The sequence below is a fragment of the Eptatretus burgeri genome, chromosome 14 (genome assembly GCF_056783735.1).
Source record: "Eptatretus burgeri isolate ZD-2024b chromosome 14, Ebu_testis_v1, whole genome shotgun sequence".
NCBI classification, from domain to species: Eukaryota; Metazoa; Chordata; class Myxini; order Myxiniformes; family Myxinidae; genus Eptatretus; species Eptatretus burgeri.
In genome coordinates this window covers 40,224,585-40,248,470 of record NC_140974.1, presented here as the reverse complement: position 1 = coordinate 40,248,470, position 23,886 = coordinate 40,224,585, and the positions used below count along the sequence as shown (strand labels likewise).

The window sequence follows — 23,886 nt, the reverse complement described above, 5'->3', positions numbered from 1 at the left end:
GTCCTGGACGATCACTTTGGTTGTGCTTCTGAAAGTAACCACATTTGGCTTCCCATTAATCTCAGTGTGGATGATTCTGTCACCAAACTGTTCCTTCAGTTTGAACTTCATTTGCGTGTAGCCAGATGCTTGATATTCTAGCCTTTGACATTGTTTTCCATCCGGCTAACAAGATCATTGATCGTGATCTGTTCATTGTCATTTTCTTCGAGAGAGTTCGCAACTTCCAGAAAGGCATTCAATCTTTCTTCGTCTTGTGGCCGACCCAGTTTTGTTTTCTTTACCTCAGTTTCGCTGGTCTGATGGGCTGCTGGCATTTGCTTCTTGGTATGGAAATTTACGCTGCACACTTGGTGATACACTGCATCTGCAGCATGCAGGTCATGCACATGCAACACACGAGCTTTCACTATGACTGCCCAGGCATCTCCTCTTTCATTGCAAGATTTCAAGAGTGTATCCTTGAACTCAACTGTCCTTACTGGGAATACAGTCCAATCAGAACATGGTCTTCCTCTTGGTCCCACCATGCGCTGACCTCCCACAGAACAGACAGTCTCTGTCATAATCGAACTCCTCATCAGCTGAGCGTAGTCGGACATGCCTGTCGACTTGCTCTTGTTCTTTCTCCTTTAGTGCTTTCGCTATTTGTTGTTGGCTGGTATATTTCTTGCGGTAGACTTGATGAACAAGTTCCCCAGGTGATGTATGAATGTCATCATTTCTGGATTACTTGCTCGGTTAATGGCATCACCCCTGATTTTCTGGAATCCTCGATCTTTTCTACCCCCGATAATCCACCCAAGCCCACTTCCTTCAATTCTCCTGCTTTCCTTCCTGAAAGTCCCTTTAATGTCCATCTTCCCCTCGCCATGTTCCCCGTCCCATCCCCATCCCTCTCCCTTCCACAGTTCACCTGTGTCTGTTCCCAAATGTTTTGTCCCTTCCACTCCCGCCCCTCTTGTCTCATGCCTCCTTGCTGTGAGTTGTGTGTTAGCTCTCATACGAGCCTCGACCAAGGTATACAAAAAAAAAAAAAAAAAAAAAAAAAAAAAAAAAAAAAAAAAAAAATCACTCCCCTTTTCAGTAAGTGTGGATGGTGGCTGTCCGCCCCCCTCTGCAGGGTCCTTCCAAATGGCACATCTTGGAGGGCCACTCATTATTCAGGATGTGATGGCACTGCAATAATGTTAAAAAAACATGATTATTTATATTTAAAGTACAGTAGCTGTGCCAAATAACCACACATGAATTTCACTGATTGCACATTTTGCAACTTTCAAGTTGACCATTTTTACAATGCAAATCTCTTCAATTTGGTGTGAATTTCCTTTGGAACATGCACTGTACTGCACTCAATATCATGTCTCATGTAAAATAAAGTTTCTGGTAGATTGTGGATTGTACTGAACCCTTTGTGTGGACATCAGACAAGCAGACGTGCAAAAATCCATTATTTTAACATGGGCGGCAATGGAGAAAAATGCCATCACCGATTTCAGTACTTTTCAATAGTTTCCACCACTTGGATTCCTTAGGACTTTCGATATGTTATACAGGACATATTTATGAGAATAAACCAGTTGAAAGAGTTTCTGTTGCAATTTGTGTGAGGTCATATCATATAATGCCTGTACTACAGGCAAGTAAGGTGATCTCATTTTCTTTTTCTTTTTCTCCTTAAATGTAATTTTGCATAAAATAAATATATAAACAAGAATGACGTCATGCACAGCATACTTGTGAAATCCCTAAAACAAATTTGACCAAAAAATAAATAAATAAAGGGTGGTTGAATTCATTTACCTGATGTGCAAATCCTCTTCAAATTCCAAGTCAATCGAATGAAAATTGATGATTTTAGAAATATGACAAAGTTATTGACCTTTCGTCTATGCTGATCTTTTCTCAAAATCGATAGACTTCTTGCTTATGACCAACTGCACCTTTTTATGAAGTTTTGTGACTATCAGTTTAAAATTGTGACCTGTAGGTGATTGACCAGACAGACAGACAGACACACAGACAGAATCACAAACCAGACCAACCAATATACGTACTTGTAATTTCGCAATTTTTCGCAAGTACCGTAGTACTTGTACCGTAATATTTCAATACCGCAATTTCAATTTCGCAAGTACCGTAATAAACCGAATAAAATAAAAGAGTTGGTTTACAAGTATTCAGAATGAAAGAAAAAGTTATTTACACTCTGATCGAAAAAAGACTTCAGGGATTTACAAAACTCTTTATTGGTGCCGCTATTGAGGTTATTTGAAAACATTTTGTATCTCCATAGCAGCTGGGTTTTCTTTTCAAGTACCAATACAAGGTGTGTTGTTTAACGGTTTGTCTAATATATAGATTGTTGTAACTTCTGTCGGTGAATGCCAGAGGGCAATCCATTTCAGTTTCACCCGACCCCGACTTCTTGTTAGCTCCGCCACCGAAGGTGAAGGAGGTTATGTTTTCACCCCTTTCTGTCTGTCTGTGTACAGGATATCTCAAAAAGTTGTGGACGGATCCAGATGAAATTTGGTGGACAGGTTAGGTATGTGACAAGGACAAACTGATTATATTTTGGTGAAGATCCAGATCAGGATCCGACTAATATAATTTTTAAAGTGGTTCTTCACCATTGAGAGATAGGGCCTAAAATGAAATATAGCACGATATCTCAAAAAGTTGTGGACGGATTCGGATGAAACTTGGTGGACAGGTTGGGTGTGTGACCATGACGAATTGATTAGATTTTGGTGAAGATCTGGATCCAGATCTGACTAATGTAATTTTTTAAGTGGTTCTTCACCATTGAGAGATAGGGCTAACCTAACATATAGCACGATATCTCAAAAAGTTGTGGACGGATTCGAATGAAACTTGGTGGACATGTTGGGTGTGTGACAAAGAAGAAATGGTTCAGTTTGGTGAAGATCTGGATCCAGATCTGGATCTGATAACTTTTTAAAGTGATTCTTCACCATTGAGAGACAGGACTAAAGTAATATATAATACGATATCTCAAAAAGTTGTGGACGGCTTCAGATAAAATTTTGTGGACAGGTTTGGTGTGTGACCCCGACAAATTGATTAGATTTTGGTGACTATCTGGATCCGACTACAGTACTAGAATTTTTAAAGTGATTCTTCATCATTGAGAGATTGGGCTCAAAAACAAATATATAGCATGATATCTCAAAAATGTATTGGGCCAGATATGTTCTCGTGGATCAGGCAGGATGTGGCAGATATATGTGCTCTACCAAGTGACCTTCTAGTTAAATCTGAATTATTAGCCTCGCTCGTTTCTGGGAAGGGCTGGAGAGGTTATTGTAATCAGTGTGTGTATCTGTGAATCTGCATCCAGATCTATTTTATAATAATGATCGACTATTCATAGATCTACCTTAATCTGTGCATACCCTGCCGAGACTCTGTGGTTAAATGTTCATTCTTGTTAGCCTCATGATCTTTTGAAAAACTGAGGATATATTGAAATCTGGTCCATCTGTCTGTCTGTCTGTCTGTCAGCGTGACAGATGGACAGACTATCTCCTCCTAAACAGTTGTGCCAAAATTCACCAAACTTGGTAGTTATGATCATCACATGGTAAGAAGGTGCAAGAGCACGATAATTTTTGACCCCGCCTCAATGGGGTGAAATACCAAAATAGTGCAATCGTATGCACATTTCAAAACATTTTTTTGGGGAAACTTTGATGTGCAATCAATATTGGGCGACCCATAAAATATGTAACGATGTTTTGGATTTGACCACTGGTTCATGCCCCCAGGGGGTAGGGACTTTGGGTTACAGGGATCAAAACGGGGGGGGGGATTTTTTTTAACTCAAAATTTGATATTGGGTCATTCCTGGTGGAACTTTATGCCATCTTTCAACTTTGCTTTAGGTGGGAAGCGTGGGGATTTGTGATGACGCACCATAGATTTTGCTTTAGTTTTATTTTCTTTCAGCCACAGTTATTTGTATTATGCTGCATGTTTTCCTTGTTTGTCTGAAATCGATGCCACTGCTATTCTCTCTGTGTCCTGCAGTAAAGCCTCTGTGTCTGCCTCCTTGTCATCCTACGACCTACTGTACAACATGGACAGAAGATTGTCCGCTCATCCATTGAATAATGATATTTGCCTGTAATTTTCTGACTCTTAATGGCTTCTCAAATGGCTCTCTTGGCTGCCATGCTTCCTTTGGTGTTATCATTGGAAGGTAATTGCTTTTTTTTGTTTTTGTACTTTTATCACAGACTCTGCACATCTCACAAACCTTTTGAATTCTTTGTGCTTCCTTAGCTTTTCTTAATGAAAGTGGTTTCTTATAGATCAGGGGTTCCCAAACCCAGACTCATGACCAAAACTTGGGTCGCAAGAGTAGTGGATGATTACGCACCGCTTGAATTTACAGCGATTATACCGTATTTAAACTTTGGCAGCTTGCCAACTTCTCACAAATTTTGGTTTTCAGGAGATTTTTCATGTCGAAAGCATTTTCTCTGATGAATGGTCGCAAATCTTCGCACTTCACTTTTATCAGCTTTAATTGTTCATTAAATTTCTTACACCCCTTTTATTGGTACATTTTGCAACATCTGACCACATTTATTCGCTTATCTGGAATTTAAGTTACAGATAAGGTATTGTCATTGCGCACTGTTTGTCCGTCTGTCGCCTATTTCAACTTTTCCTGCCAAACCGTTGGGCCGATCCAGCTGAAATTTGGCAGCAACATTCCTCTCCTGACTGCTGGCAGGAATTACAAAGTTCCTTCTGGTCACGTGACTTTAAGTAGGTCAAAATGGCCGAATTAGTAAATTTCTTCAAAAATCTTCTTCTCCAGATCCACCAGTTAGAATGCTACTAAATTTGGGTTACAGCATTAGGCCAGGATCCAGATAAGCTACAGGTCCAGTGGTCCTATTTTTATTTTGTACTAGATGACCCGTGAACCCGTTGTGACAGTGTTTGATGAAAAAAAAATCATTTCAAGAAAAAAAAGATAGCTCCAACGAACTATACCGCTGAGGTTGTTTGCATTGATCAAATACTCCCGAAGAGTACTTGACTGAATCGGGAATTTATTTTTTAATATTTTTTTTTCGTTGTCCGATTTGAACGAAACTTTATACTGCACACCATAGGAGAATGGTAAGGTGGCCCTAAAATTTTTGCGCCATCATGTACCGTTTTGGCTGTATTTCAGGAACATACATACATACATACATATATATACATACAAGATGAGAGTTTTAGTAATATTTTGTATGTATTTCATCACTTCATTATTTTATTTGTTATTCCTTCTGGATGAATGAATGAATGAATGAATGAATGGGTGCTCAATGAAGGTCGATGAAAATGAGATACAGTGGAGGCATGATGGGCCAAACATCTTTTTATTTTTTTTATACTGTGTTGTTGTTTTGTAAATTCAAGACATTGAACTTCCCTATTGAGTTCCCTGTTGCATGGTTTTTATTTTTAAACTTCTTCTCTCATGCAAAGTTGTCGGCATATTTAAGAGATTCCATAGTATGCAACCCATTTCCTTTCAAACCCCACAGCACAAGATCCAAAGAGGACAGTGACCCCTCCATACAACGTGAACATCAGTTCCCTCAATTTATTTGTGACCCTTCATTGGAAACACGAAGAAGAAGAAAGAGTCAACTTTTCGACTCAGTTCCGAGGGTGTGTTTTTCAATCCAGGTTGCGTGCCATGTGGAACCCCATTTCAATTTGTCGGTTCACTTTATGAACCTTTTAAGTGCACTTATTTTGCACCCTAAAAAGTTATTGTTCAGCCCTTTGTCATAGGTGATTCTAAGCTATTAAGTTCCATCATATAATTTATCAAGGATGAAATACTATAGAGATGTACATCAAATATTATAGATGATATACATTAAAGTCAAGTGCAGGAGAAGAAACAGGGAAACTCTGCCACTGAAATATGTACACTTTTGTGCAATGGTTTTAGATGCATTCAGGAGGTACAGTATATGGATACGATGAGCACCAACAATTTGCTCAAAGTCTCCACTCGTGTTTTCTACTATTATAACAGTTGACTTATTAATACAGCTTAGTTTGGGTGAGAAGAAACCAAGAATGTCATTTAGCAATCTTTAATTCACATTGATCAGAATCTTCAAAAAAAATAACATTCAATAACTTACATTTATTTACATTATTTATTTACTATATTACATAGACACAACTTATATAATGTTACAACTCAAAGTAAACTATACATGAGCAGCTAATATGACGTTTTGTAGTATGAGCTCATCCATCACTTTTTACCCCTCAGCCCGAATTGGGCTAAGGGGTATTGTCATCACAGGCCTTGTCCGGGTGTTTGTCAACTTTTGGTTTCCGTCAATTTTGAGGAGAACGCCTTGTCCGATTAAATCCATTTTTGCAGGGTATGTTGAGGTTGAGTAGAGGAAGGTTGCTTTCGAAAATGGGCGTGCTGCGATTTTCAATGTGGCCTCCATGGCACCCATCTTGAAATTGGTTTCCGTCAATTTCGAGGAGAACGCCTTGTCCGATTAAATCCATTTTTGCAGTGCGTGTTGAGGCTGGGTAGAGGAAGGTTCCTTTCGATAATGAGCGCAATTTGATTCTCGGCTGGGCCACCAGGGGGCCAAAACGGAAAACCTAGAAATGGCCATTTCTCCTGAACGAATGGCTGGATCATCGCCAAATATTTATCACAGGTATATCTGATGAGGATACATGATATATAACCCGGGTTTTTGATTTGACCTTCTTTTCAAAGTCGCAGAGGTCAAAGTTCATACTTCGGTGTTCGGGCGTCCGTCAACTTTTGGTTTCCGTCAATTTCGAGGAGAACGCCTTGTCCGATTAAATCCATTTTTGCAGGGTATGCTGGAGTTGAGTAGAGGAAGGTTCCTTTTGAAAATGGGCACGCTGCGATTTTCAATGTGGCCTCCATGGCAGCCATCTTGAAATTGGTTTCCATCGATTTCGAGGAGAACGCCTTGTCCAATTAAATTCATTTTTGCAAAGTGTGTTGGGGTTGAGTAGCGGAAGGTTCCTTTCGAAAATGGGCGCGCTGCGATTTCCAGTGTGGCCGCCACGGCAGTCGTCTAGAAATTGGTTTTCGTCAATTTCGAAAACGGCTTGGCTTGGCTTGGCTTGTCCGATTAAATGCATTTTTGCAGTGTGTGTGTTGGAGTTGAGTAGAGAAAGGTTCCCTTTGAAAATGGGCGTGCTGCGATTTTCACTAGCTGCCACGGTAGCCATCTTGAAGTCTGATTGATTTTCGATATGACGTCCATCGTGCTTTAACTGACTGCCTCATCGTGATATCACCGCTTCCTTTTACAATGCATGGGTTGAGGGGTTACGCCCGCTTTGTGGAGATTTTTTTTTGTAGACGTGGTCGAGGCCTGTGGAAGAGCTGGAGCAAATGGAAAGGGAGAAATACCAACAGCAGAGTATAAGTGAGAGTGAGATCAAGGGGAGGGGGGAGGATAACATGGGTTGAACAAGCTGCACAAAAGCTGAATAAAGCATGATAAGAATGGGAAGAGGAAAGTGGGGAATGGCAATGAATGAGAAAAGGAACAAACTTGATGGTATTCATAGAATACTTACCCTGCGTAGTCTTGAGAAGGACTTGATGCAAGTCCTTCTCAAGACTGCCAAGTCTTCTGTTTTTTTTGTTTTTTTTAAAATTATTTTTCTTTGATCCAATATGGCACCAGACCAGTGACTGATGATGTCAGTTTTATCAAACTATATTTACCATGGGTAGTTGATCAATTAGGGTTTTGCATTGATCGGTAAGCCGTTTCAACAATTCAGATAATTTTTTTTCATACTGACAGTATCAAGCGTTGCACTTGAATTATGACATCATAATGAAGGCACCGATGACATCATCTTAAACACATATTATTCCGCATGAGTACTTGACAATGAGCCATGTGTGTTTTTTTCAATGGAGTGGTTTCGGAGATGTGGAGGTGCAAAGTTTTTTTGGGGTTTTTCCAAGATGGCGCCTGTACCACATGACCTATGATGTCGTAATTATAACTCAAAAATTATACAGGAGGCGGTGCACTTGTATGGAAAATTTATTGTCAATCAGACTAACAGTTGCTGAGAAAATGAATTTTTAAAATGCAGACACATACATACATACATACGTACGCACGGCACATGGACATGACCGATCACTTAACTCCACTTTTTGTTCGCGAGTACAGGGAAATCAACCGATTAGCTAACAAATGAAAAGTGGTGAGGGGTGGGAGAGTAACAATAACCTGGAAGCAGATCACTCAGAAGACAAAGAGAAGCAACCACAACCAGGAAACTGGAAGATTTACTAATCAATTCTCATTATGATCTATAATTAGATAATAATCTAAACCTGGCCTCCAAAACCAGTTGCCGACTGGGAATCCTCCATCATACAAAGTCCTTCCTCGGCCCACCTGAGCTCCTGTCCACATTCAAAGCTTTCGTCTGCAGCCTGATGGAGTACTGCTCTCCTCTCTGGGCTGGTGATCCTGCCTCTCACCTTTCTCGGCTTTACGCTGTGGAAACCAAGGCATTTAGGATCATTGGTATCTCCTGCGGTGAGGCTGTCTTTGGGCCTCTCACTCTCTCACCACAGGCAGGTCGGTGGTCTTTCTGTCTTCTACCGTCTCCTCTCTGGTCTCGCACCCCCCCCCCCGCTCTGTCTGCGATATGTCCCACCAATATTTCCGCAGGGTGTTCAAGGTCCGCCAGCAACCCCCTTCTGGTAAAAGTACCAAAATCACGAATCACTGCTCACCTTCACTCTTTCATTCCTCTGTTTTCCCACCTTTGGAATAAACTCCCACACTTTCTTCAATCCCATTCTTCCCTCCAGGCCTTTGAAACATCTGTTCACCACGACCTCTTATCTTTCCCCATCTGAAACCTCAATCTTTTTTATCCCCGTTAGTCCACCCCAAACCCACCTTCAAATTCGCTGCTTTCCTTCCTGAAAGTCCCTGTAGTGTCCATCTTGTATACCCAGTGTTCCCCGCCACATTCCCCTCTCTCTCTTCTACAGATCTCCGAATGCCTCTGTTCCCCATTGTTTTGTCCTTCCCTCTCCTGCCCCTCTTGTCTCCTGCCCCCCTTGCTGTGTGTTGTGTGTTAGCTCTCATACGAGCCTTGACAATGTATATATAAAAAAAATTGATGACTCATTGTCAGGTGCCTCATCATTCACATTAGCTGTTCCTCTCCACACATCCATAAGGCTAAAAGCTCACTTTTCATACTGCAGAATACAGATCTATCAGGATTAACTGTGAGCTTTAAAGAAAATGGCTAAAATATCAGTATCATATCATCATAGAATTGTGTTTCTCATAAAGAAGGAAAACCATTGAGTGAAATAGCTCACATCACTTGATTACAAAGGTGTGGTATCCAGAAGCACAATCAACAAGTGCAGAGAAACTTCATCTGTAATTGACAAACCCAGGACTGGAAGACCCAAAAAAAATCTAACAAGGATGAGCAATATGTAAAGATAATATCCTTGAGGTATAAAAAGACGACAAGTGTGGAATTGACACCGGAACTGGCAGAAGGCCCAGGTGTTGTCCATACATCAACAGTACGAAGCTCACTTTTGAAATCAGGACTTAAAGGAGGTGTTGCAGCAAGAAAACTTCTTTAAGAAAGGGGAACCAAACGAAAAGGGTAAAATATTCACAAGAAGACATAAATTGGATTATAAAACACGGGTCAGAGGTCCTTTGGACAGACAAGTCAAAGTTTCAGTTCTTTGGTTCTCAACAAAGACCACATGTGAGATAATGAAAAACTGAAACGTATAAAGAGCCTTACTTGAAACCAACAATTAAACATGGATGAGGTTCAAGTCAAGTTTTAGGGTACATATCCTCAAGTGGTGTTGGAAAATTGCTGCAAATTGATGGTATGTTGACTGCAGCAAGGTACAAACAAATTTTAACCCACCATGCTATCTTCAGTAATGCAAGACTTATTGGTCCAAACTTAATCTTTCAGCAAGATAACATCCAGATCATCAGGAGGCATTGATCCTTTCACCCAAAACTTATCTGAACCTTAAAAATTTTTTTTAATGGCAATGAAAGAGTTACATGACAGATGAAAAGGGAAAGTTTTATTTATTTATTTATTTATTTAATCCTATCATTGTACATCCTTGAAATAACTAATAATATAATTAATATCACCAGGATTTAAGCTGCCATTTACCAAATCGCCAAATACGAATGAAAGTTTAATTTGTTGATTATTTTTCACTTGCGGGTACACCCGCCCTCTGGATACGAGTGTCCTCGTCCCACTGGCCTGCCACAATGGATAAATAACCCAAATATTAACACCTATGAGAAATCCAAAAAAAGAAATTTTTGGAAAAAAATTTGAAACATTTCCTGGAAAACCTAATTAGGGACCCCGTGAGTACACTCTGAAATTGTGGTGTCGATCGGCCCAAGGGTCTCGGTGTAGTGACCAGACATACAGACACCGCTCTTTTCTATACTGTGCCTTCCAGAAAGTATTCACACCCCCTGACTTTTGGAAAATTTTGTTGTGCTACAGCCTGAATTTAAAATGGATTAAATTTAAATTATTTGTCACCGATCTGCACAAAATACCCCATAATGACAAAGTGAAAACGTGTTTTTAGAGATTTTTTAAACAAATTAATTGAAAATAAAAAGATGAAACGTCTTTGCCTCTGGTGCTTGGTCTGGATTTGATTCTGAACCCGACTATAAATTTTCGGATTGGTGCTTCGCAGACCGGACATTGCATCGGAAAGAGCGCCGTCCCTCGGATGGTTTGGGACCTGTCTCCAAACATTCGTTGGTTGACATTAAAGATCCCATCATATCTATTGATGTTGAGTCCACGGGTTATTGCTGGCACTCAAACAATCATGGGCAAAACTGTTAGCTTGAAGAAGTCTATTTTTATTTATTTAAAGGAGAACCCTTTTGTTAAAAGCATTCTGAACAAACTTAATTACTTTTTTGACGAGTTTACAAGGAGACTTTGTAAACTTGTCAAAAAAAGTAATGCTTACTCTTCCCACCAATGCTTCTCTGCATGCTTTTTGATGTGGTGCAGAGCTTTCAACGGTAGCACTTGGGACAATTGTTCAAGCTGCACATCTATCACTGGGACACAGTGTGACGTCTCGATGTGTGTTTCCTATGGATTCTACATCTTTCGCGTACGAGCAGAGAGGAGAGTCAGCACACTTAACAGCATTCTCATGACATCTGATTGGGTGTTGTCCCCAACCTTTAACCAAGACAGAGATGGTAAGTGGAACCAGAAGTGTATAGAGGAATTTATTTGGTCATTTGTCTTTTAATGATAACTATGGAGATAGAAATGAATTGTTGGTAGATTAAAAACGTCAATGCAGGAATATCGTGGCACTTCATCTGTTTTGCTTTTGACAACACAGTTTCAGCAATTATATGAAAGAGTTGTCCTCGGTGACCATCTGGATTGACGTGTGAATCCGGTTTTGCTTGTAGGTCGCCTTGGAAAGCCCAGTTTACGCGTGTGGAGCAAGGCCAACAAAGTTCTTGCGAGAGCAGAAATACAGCTCAATCGACAGGTGGACCCGGATGGCCACGTCACATATAATTTCGCCACATGCAAGGTCTCTAAGCCTGAGGTGGAATTGGGATCAAAAGTAAAGGGAAAAAGTGTTTGAAAATGCATTATGGGCTTTTCCATTCAAGGCCCATCTACGCTATTCCTGCTTTTCTCCAAAAATATTGGGCATGTTGTGCTGCAATTTGTTGACTGTATATACTTATATTTTTGGACCATCATGACCATTAAAAAAAATCGGTGGTGAGTACGATGAACAGTGATTCATTCAATTCCCCATGACGTGCAGGATAAACGGTGCTGGGAAAAGCAAGGTGATTCCGACGTAGAAATAAGCGATGTTCCTGGCCGTTACTGCGTGACAGCGGTTGCCTTATACTATACGATGTCCAGCCAGCGCAGCTCTTCCAAGTGTATCACGGTGAAAAGTGGTGGTAAGAAACAATATCTTTTGTATTAAGGTTTGTGGGATGTTTACACACTCACATGTGTCAACAAACTACTTGGCTTTGATTGAGCATTAATTGTGCAAATAATAGATTGAATTATGTATTCACTATCCCCCATTGCACTGCCGATAGCTGATCATCTGACAAAGAACAAGCTCTTCGATTTGTTTATTATGCTCTTGAAAAACACCTACAATGTTGCTGCATATTGTACTGTCTGGTGGTGCATTGCTTGGAGGCTAAACAGAAATGCGTATTTCCAATTTCTTAGCAAAGTTCATGAGGGTCACTGGATTGGAATAGTTCCGATTTATAAAAATCATTTTGAAAAGGTTGATATTCAGGAAAAAATACAGCTACGTGAGGCATTTCAAAGAGTAATACAATTCAGACGCTCAATATGAGATACCAAGATGCCAAAATGAAAACCTATAATGAAGCATGTACATATTAATAATAATACAGTGCCTATAGAAAGTCTACACCCCCTTTCAAAATTTTCACCTCTTGATGCATTATAGGCTGGAATTAAATTGCATTAAATCAGACTTTTTCACCTTTATTTACATGTGGTAACCCACAAGTTCCAAGTGAAAAACAAATTCTACAAATTTCAGAAACTTAATTAAAAATACAAAACTAGAATATCTTGGTTGGATAAGTGTCCACTCCACTGAGTTAATACTTGGTGGAAGCACCTTTGACAGCAATTACAATTATGAGTGTTGGGATAGGTCTCTACCAACTTTGCACACCTTGATTGGGCAATATTTGCCAATTCTTCTGTACAAAACTGTTCAAGCTCAGTCAAGTTGCTTGGGGAGCATTGATGGACAGCAATCTTCAAGTCGTGCCACAGATTTTCAATTGCATTAAGGTCGGGGCTCTGACTGGGCCACTCAATGACATTTATCTTTTTATTCCTTAGCCACTCCAGTGTAGCCTTGGCTGTGTGCTTTGGGTTGTCATACTGAAAGATTAACTTCCGTCTCAATTTCAGCTTTCTTGCAGAGGGCAGCAGGTTTTCTTCCTCCATCCATTTTCCCTTCTATCCTGACCTGACCTGACCTGCTGATGAGAAACATCCCCATAACATGATACTGCCACCACCATGCTTCACAGTAGGGATGGTGTTCTTTGGGTGATGTGCTGTGTTGGGTTTGCACCAAACATAACGTTTTGCATTTAGGCCAAAAAGTTCCATCTTGGTTTCATCAGACCACAAAACTTTTTGCCACATGGCTTCAGAATCTCTGGAGTGGTTTTTTTGCATACCTCAAACAGGAATCACGGTTGGCTTTTTTGAGTAATAGCTTCCTTCTTGCCACCTGACCGTAGAGGCCAGACTTGTGGAGTGCTTGGGATATTGTTGTCACATGCACACAGTGACAAGTCTTTGCCATAATTGCATGTAGCTCTTTCAAAGTTGCCTGTGGCCTCTGATCAGTCTCTTCCTTGCTTGGTCATTGGAGGGGCGGCCTGCTCTAAGTCGGGTCTTGGTGGTACCATACGCCTTCCACTTCTTCATGATTATCTTGACTGTACTCCAAGGGATATTCAAGGCCTTTGAAATATTTTATATCCATCCTCTGATCTGTGACTTTCCACAACTTTATCCCAGAGGTTTTTTGAAAGCTCTTTCGTGCTCATGGTTGAGTCTTTGCTGTGAAACGCACTACCCAGCAGAGGAAACCTACAGGAACAGTTGACTTTATTCTGAAATAATCGGATTCATTATAATTTAACACAGGTGGAGGCCAATTAAGTTGGTGTGTGATTTTGAAGGTGATTGGTAACAATTGCGATTATAAGTGGGGGTGGACACTTATCCAACCAAGATATTCTAGTTTTGTGTTTTTAATTAATTTTCTTTATAGTTTATAGTTTGCAACTTAAAAGATGTGGTCCTGAGAGACAGACAGAGACGGACAGAAAGAATGAATGGTGTTTATACACTGCCTGACGGGGTAGCCTGGAGGTATGCGCACTCGACTCTAAGCTATCTAACCTGAGTTTGAATCTCGTTGCAGGTATAGACTGTCATTCCGCGTGTTTCGCATGCAGGGTGATTCATCGATGTGTGTGTCGTCCCTTGGATGGACATTAAATTGGGCATCTCATCTGCCGGCATTAGTTGGTGGACATTAAATATCCCTCGGTGTCCTTTGTGAACAATTGTCGAGCTATCGCCGGCACCCTGAACAAAGTACCAATTCCTGCCCTAACTACTTCGTCAAGCATCAGGCCTGTCCAGTTGGTTCATGAAAGACTTTGGCCAAAATCGTCCCTGGCCAACCCCACAGGAACGTGGGAATAATTGTGGTCGTTAATGAAGAAAACACACACACACACACACACACACACACACACACACACACACACACACACACACACACACACACACACACACACACACACACACACACACACACACACACACACACACACACACACACACACACACACACACTTTAAAAGAATATATATTGGTGTGTTTTTGACTTACAAGTATCTCATTGGTATAACTTTTTGAACACCCCTCATAATTAAATAAAGTTTGTTTATATAGCATTCTTGCTTGGGAACATCAAACGATAATTATAATCAACAAAACGCATACTGACAATGCGAGTTTACTATCAGACGAAGTGACCTCCAAAGTGACGCGCTAGTTTTCATTCTTTCATCTCTTGTTGAGTACTTTATTTGATGCTCCATCTTGTTTTGCAAAATTATATATGTAAATCCCAAAAGCATTGTATTTCACTGAAAGACATGATAGCAGGAGGAGGCTCTCAAAGAACAATTGATGATAACATATGGACATTTCTCATCTAGAGTGGAGGAAATGCCCTTGTGATGTGATTATGGTGGAATGTGATCGGGCTTTCCGATATTTTAATGTTACTGCTATTGGCATTGCACATGGTCGATGCTTGGGAGCCTCGGGAGTGCGTGTTTATCTATGCTGTCACTGATGACTCTCTCACAAGTGATGAAATCAGTCCATTGGCTGAAGGGGCATGTAGCATTGGGATTCTCATGTATGTACTACTTGTGAATGTCTGCAGCTGTAGGCTAACCCGGGTATGGTTTGAAACGACAAAGGGCTTACCTTGTGCAGCTTTTCTTCGTTGCTTTACGCAGCTTTCTTTGGCTGGAAGAGAATGGCGGTTAATGATAGAAATGCTAGCCACAGCTGTGGATAATTGATTCGATGAGAGCTGATTGTTCCCTCCAATTGCAGGTGAGAGAAGTGATTGGGCCTCACAATATATCAGATCCTGGTTCAGCAAATATCAATTTTTTTTTTTACCATTTTCCCCCCCCCCCCCATCTCCTCTATTCCTATAGAATATCAAAAAAAATTTGGACAAGGGTGTTCTTCCTTTTGTTTTATATATATTAATATTGCTTTTCCTTCCTGTTCCTAGTTACGTGGATGCAGGTGATGGCATTCGTGTTTGGGGTTTGTACACTTCCATTGTGCGTTGCATTTTGCCTGCGGTACTGCCACATGAATTGTGAGGTCCCACAGTTACCGAAGGTTCTCCAAGACCTCCTCTCTATGGTACATAGAATCCACGTCCTCCTCATGATCGATGTATTTTTCTTTCTTTGACAAAGTCCGTTAAAATTCCCTCCAGCTTCTTCACCAACAATGCATTTCATTTTATAATGCACTCGCAGGGGTACCCGACATTGCCGGGCAACGTCAGGTCCCTCTTCCCACCCTACCCCTTGAGGGACTTACTTCATTGATGTGGTTGAAAGAAGTGATGGTATAGATGTTTGTCCTTGTCGCTATGTAATGAATCTGGGGTGTGTTGAGTTACCATGTTGTTGTTTTTTTGTAGAGTGCTCGTCAAGTAACTTAAGCACTTAACTCAGCACTCCATTAGAAACCGTTGATAAGGAACGGCTGACTTGGCAAGCATTAGCTAGCTGCTTGATAACTAAACACACCTCTGGACATCTCAACAGCATACAGTACACACAAAACACCAACAAAAGGAATTCTTTTTTTTTTTTCCTTAAAGACTTCAAATATTAATTATTATTATTTTTACCCCGTGGATTCTTCCACCCCATGGGGTCTAAGTGCCGCTCACGTTCTCTCTTTTCTTGTGTACAGTTCATTTGAACATCTATTTCTCCATTATTCGTGAACAGAATTCTATCAAAATTGACAGGCATATACTAGACACATATGCGCAGGCATTAACTGAGCCCAAAGTGCGATTCCGGCCCTTTGGGCTGAGAAACGGTCCTTTCGGCCCATTTTCTTAAAATTGTTATTAAAAAAACAAAAAAATTCAATGCGCTGGGCGATGCCCAATGCAAAGTTAAGTCGCAAATGATGATATTAAACTAGCCTCACTCTTGTGAGGTGTTCTGGTTTCTTTTTTTGATGCGATGAAAATCACCAAATTTCAAAACTATCTGTTGTCCGTGCTATCTCTCACCTGAGGGTTGTACGAATTTATTCCCACGGGGTATGTTCGGAATTCAAACTTGTTGTTGAACTGAAAACGTACCTTGTTCAGTTTTAAAATGTACATAAACTCAGCGGTGTTGTTGATTTTTGAGTGTACGAAAGTGGGCATGTACATTTCATACAACTTTAAAGTGTGCATGTACATGACCTCTTTAAAGTGTACATGTACATAATAAATATCTTTCGGGAATTTCCCTGGCGGCCTCCCGACTAATTAATTGTGGACGCAGGTATTTCACGACCAAGCTGATTTTAATGTCCCTTATCGGACCGAAGATCGCCAATAGGTCGACCGCGTGGGATAGGGTTGATTGCCAATTTAAATTTACCTAAATACCCACGTCGTTCAAACTACTGGCGAAATTCACCCTCGGCAGAGCTCGAGCGGAATGAGCCAGTAGCATGCTCGAACCGTGCGTAACCCGAGCGGATGATTACCGAGATCTGTCAGTCCAAATGCACAATTTACCCTCGCTACTTCTCAACACACACCGTGCTAATCCAATGAAAGAAACACAAAAACGAGCTGAAACATTTAACAAGGGATTTATTTATAACTAGTGCATGCCCTTAGGTGCGTGCCCAGGGTCGGATTTACTTGCTTGTGGGCCTTATCAGTGCCCCCCCCCCAAAAAAATTATATATATATATATATATATATATATATATATATGTATGTATATATATATATATATATATATATATATATATATATATATATGTATATATATATATATATATATATATATGTATATATATATATATATATATATATATATATATATATATATATATATGTATATATATGTGTATATATATATGTGTGTATATATATATATATATGTATATATATATATATATATATATATATATATATATATATATATGTGTATATGTATATATATATATATATATGTGTATATATATATGTATATATGTATATATATATATATATATATGTATATGTATATGTATATATATATATATATATGTATATATATATATGTATATATGTATATATATATATATATATATATATATATATATATATATATATATATATATATATATATCTATCGTAATATTGTAATGTAAAAAAAAAGAATTACAACATAATGTAACATCAATAATTTTTAATCAAATTAGTTCCATATGAAGTACATCAAAGTACATCAAGTTCCATATCATGTACATCTTACACATAGGAATAATGGAAAAATATAAAGAAACTGAAGCATAATAAATTTTGCAAGCACAACGATGTGAAGTTCAAAATGACATTTTCCTGCTTTTTTTCTATGGCAAATTTGTCAATGGTACTGTTTGTGTCAAGGGATTGTAGGTCAGATAATAAATCGGGTAAGCATAAAGAGGTCAGGTTAGCATAAAGTAATAATAAATTAGTTCAAGTCGAGTATAAGAGATACCAATATCACAAAATAAGAACACAAAAACACACGCAATATAACAATGAAGTCCACTAAATACAACACTTAATCTATTTATAATTCCAGCAGTGTGTGTGTGTGTGTGTGTGTGTGTGTGTGTGTGTGTGTGTGTGTGTGTGTGTGTGTGTGTGTGTGTGTGTGTGTGTGTGTGTGTGTGTGTGTGTGTGTGTGTGTGTGTGTGTGTGTGTGTGTGCGCGCGCGTCTGCGACCGCCGTTTCTCGACGACCACTGGTCCGATCTGATTGAAACTTGCCAGGAATATTGTCGGGGACCCGCGGATGTGCCTTATCAAGGTTTGATATTAATCGGACGAGCGGTTCCCAAGTTACGGCCATTTTATTGCTTTTTTCAGTGTTGCAAAGGTGTATATATCGCAGCTGAAGTGTCGTTCCACCTTATCATGCCATTTTTTCCCAAAGATATCTCAGAATAATGATAACAGCATATTAATAACAGCACAATAGTTGGCAGTAATAAAAAGAATAACGTGATACAATGACCAACGTCTGTCAACCAATAACGACCTATATATTGTCTGTCAACCAATAATGACCAATAACGTCTGCCAACCAATGACAGGACACGGTGCGATGACGTCACAATTAATTTTGTTTGTTTTTTTTGCACGATTGACGTCACAATTCTTCTTCTTCGTTTGGTATGACATCACAATCGACGCTGGGGACCTGAGTATGTAGTCTAGTAGGAAGATAGGGGTCCCATGCACCTCCATGATACATTTTTTTAACCTGCATTTTTACAATCCCTGAGGTGTGTGGGAACAGAATTTCCTTTGTTCCCATTCCAAAAAATGTCCCATGTGGGTCGTTTAGCCTTTTTTTTTGTCCGCCATCTTGGATTTCTTGGGACGCAAAAGTAAGGGGTAGGGGTAATATAAAGGACCTTTTCGCATAGAAAGAAATTAGTTACAGGTACAAATTAGGCATCATTGGATAGGGTATGACCTGCACTATCACAAGAACCCATCAATTATTCAATTAGGGCATATATGACGTCATCAGGAGGTCAAAAGGTCACGTTAAAGGGCCAGTAAGTCAAATTTCACGCCCATCCTCTTTGTCATCCACCCTGCACCTAAGTGAATGAATCTTTTGGATTCTACTTTGCTTGAAGGAAAGTGTACATGTATAGGCAGTTTTTAAAACTAAAACAAATTATTTAACTTCAGTACAACATTATTAACCCTTTCCGCAAAAATATTGAAAAAAATGAATTTTTGTAATAAGTTTCCTGTGAAATTGCAGTTTGACACATTTGTTTTCTCTGCCTATTTGTTATGGTAAAAGGCTTTACATGTTCCAATGAGTCCTGAAATACAGTCTATGTATCATTCTCTTGGTATTTTCACTTCCACTCCTGACTAATTGATATGGGAATATGCATTATATAGAGATCGTGTGTTAACGAGTTACTATTGTGACGTCCACGGGACTTGAACAGTCCCGCCAACGTAGAATGAGCCGAAACGATGGAGGCGATTTATTTGTTTATAACCCAAACATGGCGGTTCTAATCGCTCTGCTGCAAACGGGACGAGGAAGGTGGCACGAGTCACTTTTCACTGAGTTGATGATGTTTATTCCTTTTTTATTATTACCAGAAATAACAAGACTCGGCAAGAAGAGGGATCCGGGGCGATTCGACGGGATGGTGTGGGATCGGGCGTGGGGAAAAACACAGACAATTCCAATGAATATACAGTTTTCAATCCCTCTAAGGCGCCAAGTAGACACACACACACACACACACACACACACACACACACACACACACACACACACACACACACACACACACACACACACACACACACACACACACACACACACACACACACACAACGTAGCTATCTCTGGTGGTCAGGCTGGACCGTGGTGTGAACGCAACTGTCCCTGGATCGGCGCCGGACGAGCCGGCCTTGCTCTCGCCAGGGGGGGGCAGGAGAAACCGCGGTGCTGTCGACCTCCTGGTCCTGGCCCAAGTCCGCCCACAGCCGCCAGGGAACCAGCTCCCGCGCCAAGCCGCGAGCAGGAGAGGGAGGCAGGTCCACCCGCCGCCCGACCCCGTATTCCGAGTCAGCAGAACCCTAGAGCCAACCAAAGCGAGGCACGAGGCTCGGCAAGGCTCCCAGGCACGATCAAGAGCACGATCAAGAGCACGATCGACTCAGCACAGCAACCAGGACGCTCTCTGCCGCCACAGGTTCCACACCAAAAAAACACGAGCGTTCTGGTTGTAATCTTCTTCTTCTTCCTTTTCGACCCCAAACAGAACCTTTTTATCCTTCTGCCCTCGTCACCTCCAATCGAGCCGTTTATTGGCCCACTGCCGTCACCTTCCGCCAGTCGTGATCACGGGGCGGAGCCATCCGCTGAACTGTCCTGTGACGTCACGGCCAGTCTTCAGAGAATACCAAAAGGGGTTTACGCAGACACACTTACCCTATCCCGTGTCCCTATCTAATTACGTGACATTTATCATTTCCCCCTTGAAGAAATGAACATTTACTAGACAACTTATCACCACTGAATTACTACTTATTACATCGAGATCCTGGTAAACTCGAACAGCATGGCATACCTAATTAAACATCCTAATTACCCTTTGAATGCATACCCCCCTCCCCTCAAACGTAACACTATAATACGCAGGCCCACAACTAATTAATATTGAAACATTATTACGACTGCCAAAAGTCTCAATGTTCATATTTTAATCTAGTCTTCGTTATCACTGAGAAGTTCTTCATCGTCACTATCTTGGCTGGGCTGTTCTTCCTCAATGTCATCATCACACTGTTCCATCTCTTCTGTAGTCTTCTCAACTAAGTCTATCAAGGTAGGGGGAAGTACTGGGCCGCAAGACCACACTGGCTCCAAATCTCCCTCATCATTTCTTTGCCAACCTTGTTCAGGATCATATGGCTTTGGAGACCAGAAGATTGGAATATCTGCTCACTTGTAGATAGCAAGGCGATGGTTCACTCGACCAATATGTGGGATAAGGTTGTCTCGGCAAGGTGGCAACCGGGAGAGGTCAATCTTAGATTTGGTTGTCAGTTGCTCATCTTCTCCAACCATCTTCCTCAACATGATTCCACGTACAGTGTCAATAGATTTCTGTCTGGAGTAGCCGTACATCAGACATGTGAATGCCTCAATATCATCAATCGTTTCTGGCGTTACAGACCATTCATCCCCAAGTTTTCTACATTCTCCTCTTCACTGAAGCACTCTATCAACAACCGCTCCATTGCTTCACTAACAGTCTTCAGACAGAATAGAGCTTTCGCATATGCCTTCCCTTTTTGCACACTCTTAAGACAGTCACTGGTTACAAGTCCAGCCTCAAGGAGGATTTCAGAGTAGCCTAAGCCCATGCATTTATGACCAGTCAACATGCCTATATAGTTCATCACAGTGTGGAAAGGCCCCAGGGTTACCACATGGTTCTTGTATTCTTCTGGAAACTTCCAAATGAGGGGGAGTGCTTTCATGCAACCTCCAAGGTCAAAAGTGCTAAGAACATACTTCTGGCCAACCTCCAGCGTAGCATCTTCCGAACGCTTCAACAACTCCCTGATTACGGAATATTCAGTGAACGGCTGATTGATAGGGTTGAAATAGTCAATGGTCGACTTTCAAGACGGTTTTTTGCCAGTAACTGAGATGAAGCCACCAAAACCAGGGACGAGTTGTGTTTCTTTACTGCCAGTGACCATTCGCATAAGTAACCACAAACGGTACTCTTGGATGCACTCTGAGTACAACTTATCGTTTTCGATGGGTGGACTGAACTTAGCCCCTGTTGGAAACTTGGGCCCAACTTGACCATAAATATGAAATGGGGGCAATGTTGGTGGGGTTCCAACTTCAAAACAACGAGTCTTATTCCGCTACTTGAGTGGGAGGGTTCTATCTTTGTTGGCAATGTCAGTGTTTGGTTTCACTTCCTGTATCATGATCCCTCCAGTGCTGTTCACCATGTTTGAACCATGGACATTTGTGGTTATTTTGTTTAAGTTGTCCCACTCAACATGAAAAACTTCATTGTCTTCACCAGTAGCAATTTGGGGAGTGAGAGAAGAGGAAACATCGCCGATGGCTTCCGCCAGTGCTGTCTCAACTTCAAAGCCAAAGTCATAGGACTCACAGTGACCCAATCTATGAAGTATATTGGTTAGCTGCTTGCTTCGATATAGGTGGCGTATGGTGCTGCAAAGGAGGATGTGTTTAGGTAACTTTCACTCTCCGTTCATTACAGCACGGCAGATGTCCTGGAAAAGAAACCAATGGATCTTAGAGAGAAAATAATTTACATTTTCATGATAGAATGCACTAAAACTAGATACAATTTGGAGGACTAGCGATATTGTCCCAAAGATGTTGAAAGCAAAGGTGATTAAAACTCACCTGAGCTACTGAAAGCACCAAACGTCGGCTCTTTTCAGACTTTTCCACATCTGCTTCACCCAGGATGAGAGTCGACAGGAACTTCACCAGGTCTGTTGGGAGGTATTCTTCTGATGCCCTGGCATCCAGCTCATCAGCTGTAGGAGGCCAAGGAAGTGGTGTTGACTCATTGAACATCCCCTGAACAACACTGCGCAAGTGCAAGGCAACATCCTCAAACTTGTCTTTGGAACCAAGCCTATATGCATAAGTAACTGCTTCCGCAACAGAGATGCTTGTGCTGTACACCAGGTTGTAGATTATGCATCCCCTGTCCCCAGGAAACACTTTTGTGAAAGCAATGCACTCATTGATTTCGTGTCTTTGAAGTCGGGTCTTTAGCTTATCACTTCTGAAATCTGGATTTGGAAATCCACAGCGTTCAAGTTCTTCGACATATAGGTGGCAGAGTGTTCCAAGTTGCACGACCTCCTTCTGCCCAATTACCCTCTCACGTATAAAATCCAGAACTACATTAAATGAGCTTTGATGAGCTTCAAGCTTTTCATCTTGCTTGTTTTCAATACTTCTGTTGGCTTGATCACGTAAATAATTCACATGTCTCAGTTTGAATGAACTATGACAGGATTTATGGAAACGAGCCTCTCTTGCAAACAAATCTTCGCCTGCCACCTTGCAATGTAAACGATTGTCTCCTATTTCTATGGCTTGGGATTCAATGTGAGTCCAAGCTGCTTCCTTTCCCTTGAAAGATGCAAACTGGACACAACGTTCAGTCCTTCCGGAAACTTTCGTCTCAAGCATTTCACAGAAAATACATTCTGGTGGAAAAATGTTCTTGGAAGAGGTTGATGGTTTACGAGGGGATCGAATTGTTGAGCGTTCATCATCTGGTACGACACATTTCAAACGATCCTGATGTTTGGTAAAGGCTTGATAGCATCCCCGGTGATAGCCTGTCATTTCTCGGTCCACACCATCAAGATTGTCTGGAATTAACCTACACACAGCTTCCATACGAGCGGGTGAATCATGACACTGAAGGAGCCGTTTCTCATGAAGATTATGTAACATCTCAAGCTTTTCCTGGGGAGTACCCCTTATATTGTGTAGTGGTATAAATTCACCATGCTGTATGCCACTCACATGTAAAATACATACAGGAGGAGGCATCTGCAGTTCCTCTAAATTGCAACCATGATCAGTTCGGCATTTCTTTGCCTTTGACATGATGAAGCCACCACCACCAGCTAACTACAACTAAGCGTGCACTACCACCACTGCAGCACTAACCCATAATAGGTGTTACCTGAAAAAAAAGACAATTATCCACCACCAATAAACTACAACTACAAGCAGGTATGCATGCCAGCAGATATTCAATACAACCACTTAAA

The 23,886-nt window shown here is 40.8% G+C and overlaps 1 protein-coding gene and 1 pseudogene across 1 annotated transcript in view; one reads left to right on the top strand and one right to left on the bottom strand.

Moving 5' to 3' along the window:
- The window catches only part of LOC147013014 (uncharacterized), a 53,383-nt gene that overhangs the window by 15,448 nt on the left and 14,049 nt on the right, over nucleotides 1-23,886 (top strand). Inside the window, exons 2-7 of the mRNA XM_085854449.1 lie at nucleotides 4,057-4,228; nucleotides 5,580-5,706; nucleotides 11,161-11,357; nucleotides 11,580-11,707; nucleotides 11,951-12,095; nucleotides 15,545-15,681. Coding sequence (XP_085710575.1) covers nucleotides 4,171-4,228; nucleotides 5,580-5,706; nucleotides 11,161-11,357; nucleotides 11,580-11,707; nucleotides 11,951-12,095; nucleotides 15,545-15,681 — 792 coding nt within the window. The 5' untranslated portion in view covers nucleotides 4,057-4,170. The remainder of the gene's footprint in view (nucleotides 1-4,056; nucleotides 4,229-5,579; nucleotides 5,707-11,160; nucleotides 11,358-11,579; nucleotides 11,708-11,950; nucleotides 12,096-15,544; nucleotides 15,682-23,886) is intronic.
- On the bottom strand, nucleotides 20,795-23,725 carry LOC147013015 (uncharacterized; annotated as a pseudogene).